The sequence below is a fragment of the Cynara cardunculus genome (genome assembly GCF_001531365.2).
Source record: "Cynara cardunculus var. scolymus isolate 2C chromosome LG 13, CcrdV1, whole genome shotgun sequence".
Lineage (NCBI taxonomy): Eukaryota > Viridiplantae > Streptophyta > Magnoliopsida > Asterales > Asteraceae > Cynara > Cynara cardunculus.
Window position 1 is genome coordinate 4000269 of NC_037540.1, and position 8240 is coordinate 4008508.

General features: G+C 29.3%; 1 protein-coding gene across 1 annotated transcript; it reads left to right on the plus strand.

Moving 5' to 3' along the window:
- Positions 1–6700: 6700 nt before the first annotated feature.
- LOC112525418 (cysteine-rich repeat secretory protein 12-like) lies at positions 6701–8240 on the plus strand. The gene is made up of 3 exons (XM_025135542.1): positions 6701–7404; positions 7498–7674; positions 7859–8240. Exons 1-3 carry the CDS (start codon positions 6708–6710, stop codon positions 7900–7902), a joined length of 918 nt encoding a protein of 305 aa, XP_024991310.1. The 5' UTR covers positions 6701–6707; the 3' UTR covers positions 7903–8240.

Sequence of the window (8240 nt, forward strand, 5' to 3'; positions counted from 1 at the left end):
TATATATATATATATATATATATATATATGCATTACGTAAAAAAAGCGATATAAACGGTACAAAAATTGAAACTTCGTATTTTAACGTATATATGCGTACGGGTTTTAACATGTACGCACATTTACGTATATTCACGTACGTATTTTTAACGTATATATACGTACGGGCTTTAACCGCCACTTCGAAGATACACACAAACATCTTACGTGATTTCATGTTTTGTGATGGTTGATTGTGTTTAATGGGTTAAAAGTTGTGTGAGTAGAATATATGAGAAGAGAAATGAAAATGAATGTGTGAAAATTTATGAAATAGGAGATTGGTGTTTATAGTGAAATTGGTATTACAAAGAAATTAAAAAAAATTAAAAAAAAAAATACTTAAAGCTTGGATCGCCCCCGGTGGCGATCCGATGACGTGCCTCGCCTCAAGTGGAAAAAAAGAAATTTTTAAATTTTTTTCTAAGAAAAAGGCCGGATCGCCCCCCACTAGTACGGATCGCCCCGGGGGTGATCCGTGTGGTTAGTTTTGTAAAACCCCTAAAAACTGATTATTTTGTGTAAGAGGGTTGTATAAAGTGGTTAGTTTTGTTATTTTCCCTTTTAAATATAAAAAATCTAAAATATAATTAGGATAATTATTAAGTTTTAATAGAATACTTAATTATTATCTTTATAAAATGTTATATTATTAAACTTAAATTGATTATAATTAAAAAATAAATTAAAGAAATTACATAAAAATAAGAACTTTTAAATAGTTGATTTGATATTAATATTGATATATATTTTTTTCAAATTTTTATAATATTTTTAAATTTATATTTTGTTCAAAAATAAAATTATTATTGCATTCTTAGAAACACATAAAATCGTATTATAACATCGATAAAGACAAAGAATAAAATAAAATATTTAAATCGAAATGTATGTCACTGCATTACATAAAAACTCTTTTAATACTATCCTAATATGAAACCGTGTCCACCATTAGAACTTTTGTAAGCCTTATGGGAACGAAACGGTCATATTTTAAAACATTTTGCTTGGACTTTTCTTCATGTTATTTTTAAAACTAATTTGGGTCAACAAGAGTTATTTTAATACGAGTCAAAGCTGGTCGAGTTGTATTGGGTTTGCGGTGGACCTAGACCCACCGACACTTTTGCCATTTTAAAATTATTATAAATTATTTTAATATATTAAATATAATTAAAAACCATCTGATTAAATTAATAATTTAGTCGTTTTCAATTAATGGTTATTGGTGGTTTAACATGTTTCGATACAATTTTGTTGATATTCACCATTCAACCCATTTGCTTCGTTTCATTTTTAGCTAAGTTTTTAGATTTTACTCATTTAATTTTTTTAGATGTAAAATACAATCCACGTTCATCTGTCGAAACAAATGAGTCAAAATTGACAGAGATCACTCGTGAATCGTTGAGCACACATATGATTGGAGAAATCGACGAGTGAGTGATAACCGTACAAAAAGGTATAATAATTGTATTATAATTTTTATTCATTTAATATTTGTATTTTATGTTTGAACCGATCCCACTTTTTAAATAAAAAAAGTTTATTTAGCCGTCTGCTTTTATTACAATTATGATTCTGACGTGTAAAGTCTTGGTCGTCTTAATTAATAAATCTCGCAACCATTTATTTTAGCATTTAAGATTATGAATAGAACACGAGCCGTTTATGAGGTGGCTGTGAAAGTGGTGTTGCAAGTTTATTTAATTATTTATTTGGTTAAATATAAATTTATATGAGAATTTTGAATTATCAACTTGGATTACAAAAATCATTTTTGTTTAAAACAATTCAATAAAATATGAAAGGTATACAATGTTATCGGTGTTTGATTGGGTGTTTGTGTGTGTGTGTATATATATATATATATGGTGGTGGATGATGGTCGAAAGAGATATAAAGATACTTATAAAATAAATAAATGGAAAAAAAAAAGTAAAATATTGTGGATTTAGATCGTTTATTTTAATTTCTTATTAAAAATGTAAATGACGAATTTACGTCTTTAAATATATATCAATTACGATCAACTTTTTATTAAATTATTTTTATTAAGCTTCGAAACTATAAGGGAAAATTGTATTAAAATAGAACCAACTTTCACTTTATTCTTATTTTGGGGAACCAACTTTCAAAATCGTCATTTAAGAGTCTCTATTAAACTTCTTGTTTATTTAAGAGTTTGGTTGACCTGTTAATACTGATATCATCCAGATTTTTTGTCAACTAAGATATTTCGCATCATATTAATTTTTTATTTTAAAACTAATATTTCACGTCATATTTAAAATTGCAAAATAATTATAGAAAAATAATTAAAATTCGTTTTTTTCCAAAAAATAATGCGATAAAATCTATTTTTCATTTCAAATCCTGTTTTTTTTTTATTTAGATATCAAATTGAAGATTTTTTCAAAAAAAATCCAAATTACCACAATAAAAATTATTTTTCATTAATGCAATAAAAAATCAATTTAATAGAAAAAAAATAATTGATACAATAAAAAATAAATATTAAATATCACATTCAAAATTTTTATATCTAACAAATCCATATCAATATTAAAGTTTAAATCAAATTTGGCAAATCAAATCAAAAATTTGATAGAGATCCTTAAATTACTTGTTACATGTTCAACAAATCAACCAGACCCTTAAATAAATAAAAATTTTGATAGAGACCCCTAAATGACGATTTTAAAAGTTGGTTCCCCAAAATAGGAATAAGGTGAAAGTTGGTTCCATTTTATTGCAATTTTCCCAAACTATAACGCTATTGGTACTAGATCGGTTATTTATGATGTGCTTGGTAAGAGGTATTACGCAGTAATTAATGAGAATAAAAATAAAAGAAATTGTTTGGTTTCTTATAATATAATAGGTTCATTTTTTCAAAAGCCCAAATTTTCATTCCATGTTAAACTGAGGGAATTTCATACCCATTTTCTTTTATCTGCTTGAACGATACGCCCCCTTGATTATGTTACCATGAATTATGTGTACGTCTTTATTTTGCGGTTTCAAAAATGTAGAACCTTATCAAAGTCCAGACTGGGTAAGGAGAAGGACCAATGGCGGACTTTTGGCAAATTGAATACGATAAATAGTTGTTGAGAGGAATATGTTAGGTGGAGAGTGGTCGTAAGAAAGAAAACGGAAAATAAAATATTGTACGAAGCGGAAAATAAAATATTGTACGAAGTTATTGCATATAAATTATATCCGATAAATATTGGGCCAAATGATCATGTTCTTATTGTCAACTTGGTCATTTTAAATTCAAAAATCAATTAAAAATAAACTATAAATTTAATTGACGGATTTTTGCAAAATTATGCCAAAGGTTAATCACAATAAAATAGTTTTAAAAAAAAAAGATAAAATTTCATTCCAACCGTCTTTATTTATATTTTTAACCTTTTGTTAAATTAAAAAGAAAAAACATCTAAAAAATCAAAAATTTACGTAAAGGGATTCTCAAGAATGTCAACACACGTTAACACAAATGTAAAAGTAACGTCAAAGATTATAGTATTACAAATGGTATATGTCAAAAAAGCCGACATCAGAATTTAAATTTTCAAAGACTTTGTGAGATATTTCAAGTCATTGTTCAAGATCATTGTCAGTAAGAAGATCATATACATGTCGTGTGTTGTATTGGCCGAGTTGGCATTCTCTTATTAAGGGTCAAACGGTCAATTCGACGATATCACATAAGCGTGTCGGGAATGGTACGTAAGCTAGAGCATGTGATTGAGACCGTTGTTTCCAACTTTCTAGATCACGTAGGTTGGTAGAGGTTTTATCCACAATGTTTCTTGGTATCGTAGTAGGGTTTCATTACTATTTGATATTACTACAAAGGTTTCAGCCAAGGGCACTTGTTGATGGTTTGTTGAACTCTCGGTCTTGGTCCCTTCTTTTGTTTGTTGTCAGTAGGTCACGGGCTCGTTATGAGTCATTCGGGTCGTGGAGGTGTTGTCATTGAAAGCTAATGCAGTAATTAGGCTTCCTTCCAATACGTAAAATGCCTCTTTCTTGCATAACCCTCCGACTTATTGTCGTTGTATCTTGCAGTTTCTTGAATGAACAAGAAAACACAGTATAAAAAACAAGTTTATTTTATTTACATAATTCTTAATTGATTATGTTTCTTCATCAAACAAAACCAAGTGTTGTTTGGATTTTATTTTTAAAAAATTAATTAAATAAACACAATAATCAGTAAATAGATGAATTATATATAGTTGACTCATGATAATTGAAACCCTAACCACTTCACAATCAAACAAAAATGAACTGGATCATTGCAATAAACCAACTTTGGACCTTAATTTATATTTATTAAATAATCTAACAAATAATTCATAGCTTGGTTGTAATGTCATTTAATTGATTTTTTGGGATGCATTAGTTTATAAACATAATTCAATATTATTTATAACTTAAAAGTGTTTGAAAATATAGAATTAATGAAACCAAAAAAATCAATAAAAACAATTTAATTTACAAATTTAAAAACATCTCCAATATATTCTTAAAAATTGGGAAAATTGAGATTTTGGGGTTTGGATAAATGTTTCGCTTCAGGATGAGTAAAGACGGGTATCCGACCACAATTCATGGAATAGGTCTCAAAATTGGAACCGACGGTTCGTGGAATGAAGAAACCGGAACCGGTTACACCGGTTCTTTATAATTGGGAACCGGTCCTGGAACTGGTTCCGGTACTCGGTACTCGATCTCTAATTTTAATTTTTTTTAATTCATACTATAAAAAAATAATTATTAGTCTATACAAAATATTAATGTTAAAAAAAATACTACAGACGATAAAAACTAATTTGCTAAAATTAATAATTACATAAATAATTTGATGAAGACTTTTGACAATAGCAAAACGGCTTCAAAAGCAGTTCACATCAACACCTAACAGCAACAAAGCAACATCTTATTATTTCAGCAAAACAACAAATATTTTAGTAAAACATCATTTTCTAGACTGTCACAACAACAAATAAATTAGAAGATTACCTCAAAAGCTAAATTAGTAATTTCAATTTTAGTTTATTAAATATAATAAACATATAACATATTTTTTATCAAAAAATTGCAAGTACCTGTCGATCCCGATTCCAAGTACCCACCAGGACCGGTACCCACCAAAGTTACAATCCAATAGAGGAGGTTCTTATAAAAAATTCAAGAGGAACCTCAGCAATAATTTCCATTGTAGGTGTTCTTAGTATGTAAAAGTTATATATTACAAAGATAATAAAATTATGATCTTATATATATATATATATCGGGGCTGGTTCAAATGCTAACCAAGATTATCGTGTTAACTTTGTTAACTGATCTTGACCGTTAATTTGAATAATAAACGGTTGTGATTTAATGATATTTAAAAATTAATTATTAAATTAATATTTTTAATTAACATATGTGAACAAAATATCAAATGATATTTAGGTAAAAAGTAATCTATCTTTGATATACAAGTTGTCAGACATATAAACAACTTGTGTATATCTTTAAACCACATCAAACAAAAAAGATTAAACATATGAACAACATGTGAACCGTATGAACATCTTTTATATATTCATGAGTCAACTATGTTGTATGTACATGAACACCTATGAACCAAGATATCTAGGGATGTGTGTTTTCATACGTGTTCACATGTTCTCTGTGTGTGTGTGTGTGTGTATGTATTCATATGAACATCTAGTGACTTGAATATACATGAACACTTATGAATCATGGCATCTAAGGCTGTGTGATTTCTGATGTGTTCATATGTCAAAGGTGAGGACTGTCGATTAAAATAAATGTGAATTATAGAACATGAACACGTGTGAAACCTCAATGTCAATATTGCATCATGATCAATTGTGACATTTTCAAATTTGTAACTCCCAATTAATTATTTGGGAGTTACATAAAATGACAAATTACTTAAATACCCTTGTATTTAATATATTAGTTACATTTGAACCAAAAGAAAAGATGAAATATGATTGGTTGAGGTTGGTTAACATAGTTAACATAAAAAAATTGGTTAGTATTAGAACCAAGCTCTATATATATATATATATATATATATATATTACTAATTAATCAAACATTTGTAAACACAGCTTAATTAAAAGTCGAGATTTGAGAGATGAAATAATTGGATTTGGGTCAAAAGTCATAAAACATACTTCAAAGATATATACATTTTTATAAGACCGTTAGCTTGTGACCCCCCAAGTCAACGCTTGCCAGCACCACCTTTCCAATTTTTTTTTCTCTGGATAGGAAAATGAAATAATGACTTGTGATTCTCAGTCATCCACAAATTATTTAACAATTTATTCATATAATAAAATATGAAACTTATATATATTTCTATTGCAGTTTGAACATTTTTTTAATAAATCTTTAATTGTTGTAAATTAGTTATTTTTTATTATTTGTTTCTTATACAAATGTTTAAATAATCTTTGCATTTCTAATATACAGATTTTAAAATTTTATCTTTACTAATAAAGATAATTATATATATATATATATATATATGTATATATACCACTATTCCATATCATTGTAATATTGGGTCAACTCTCCTATATATAATGTCACAACTCATTGAGTTGAAATTAGATGCTCTAAAAATGCTACAACGAATGCTCTGTTTTTCATTCATTTTGTTTTCAATAACTTTTTATTTCTTGTCAGTTTCTGCCACAAACTCCGTCATCTATACCGAATGCTCTCAACTATGTTTTACCTCAATGACACCCTACGAGTCGAATCTCAACTCACTGTTCACTTCCATAGTCGACTCAGCCTCCAGCTCCAACTTCAACACATACGAAGTCTCCCCTTTGGGATCCTCACAAAGCGATGTGGTTTATGGTCTCTTCCAGTGCCAAGGCGACCTTAGCTTCTCGGATTGCAAAGATTGTGTAGCAAGTGGTGTGAGTCAACTCAAGACAACGTGTTCTATGTCGACTTTCGGAACCATGCAATTAGAAGGATGTCTTGTGAAATACGATAACACGCCATTTTTTGGGGTTGAGGACAATAGGGAGGTGAACAAGAGGTGTGGCCCAACGATTGGTTTTAATTCAGATGTTTTGTCCCGTCTAGATGCCACATTGACAGATATACTTGCTGGAAATGGACAATTCTTTCGTCGGGGTGGGCATGGGAGCATGCACGCTCTGGCTCAATGTGTACTAGATTTGAGTACAAGTGAATGTGAAGATTGTCTTTCAGAGGCTCGCAGACGGTTGAAATCAGAGTGTGGACTGTCAACTTGGGGTGATATGTATCTAGGAAAATGTTATATTCGATATGTTGATCAAGGTAAGCGTTTGCTCCGCCACCAACACTATTACGCAGTTGCTATTAATTCTTGTAATTAAATAAAATTAACATAGAAAATTTGCATAAATGCAGGTAATGATAATAATGCAGATAACTGTGATGATGATGACAATCGTCGACGTGGCAAAAAAAAGAAAGCTAAGATTAAAGGACAAAGAATAGGATTATGGTTTCTTACCAATATGGCAGGTGGCGTACTTGGAGGAGGTACTGGTTATGTTGCCGTAAAGATCTACAAAAATGAAGATGGTACCATATTTTTCATTTTAGTACGACAATGCTAGAAAGTTATTATTTAAAATATTTCAATATTAATTCAAAATGTTTACACTATCCAATCAGAACCATCTGTATTAGATGGCTATCGTTGCATAGATTTTGCAGTTCTTTGACTATATTATATCTTTCTTTTGTTTTTTGTGGGTCATAACAGTACGAGACAGGGTACTACGAATCCTACGCATACGACGTTGTTAAGAGGTTGTATGTATACGTACACAATGCAAAGCTATAGAAGATGTTTCAACCACTTCAATTTATCAAGCTTCATTAATACCGCCCGTTTTGAACTCGTGGATATGCTGGTGGGAGTCCCATCTTTAGTTTATAAAATCATATTTTATGATTAATAAATTTTGTTGCAGGTTTGCCCTACCTCTCATACGAGTACAGGTTTCATCTATCATATTTTGTGTATTAAAATATAATTTGACTTTTATCATTGTACCATTTATCATTTTTTTTACCTTATCTTTACGTTTACTATAGATACTGGTTAAACCAAAATAATTGGACCAAGCTGGACGAATTAGATA

Bases quoted from the DNA above. Each gene is read 5' to 3' on its own strand.
- LOC112525418 (XM_025135542.1), top strand. From the start codon at position 6,708: ATGCTACAACGAATGCTCTGTTTTTCATTCATTTTGTTTTCAATAACT. The intron at 7,405-7,497 runs GTAAGCGTTTGC...GCATAAATGCAG, and splicing joins TATTCGATATGTTGATCAAG to GTAATGATAATAATGCAGAT. The intron at 7,675-7,858 runs GTACCATATTTT...GGGTCATAACAG, and splicing joins GATCTACAAAAATGAAGATG to TACGAGACAGGGTACTACGA.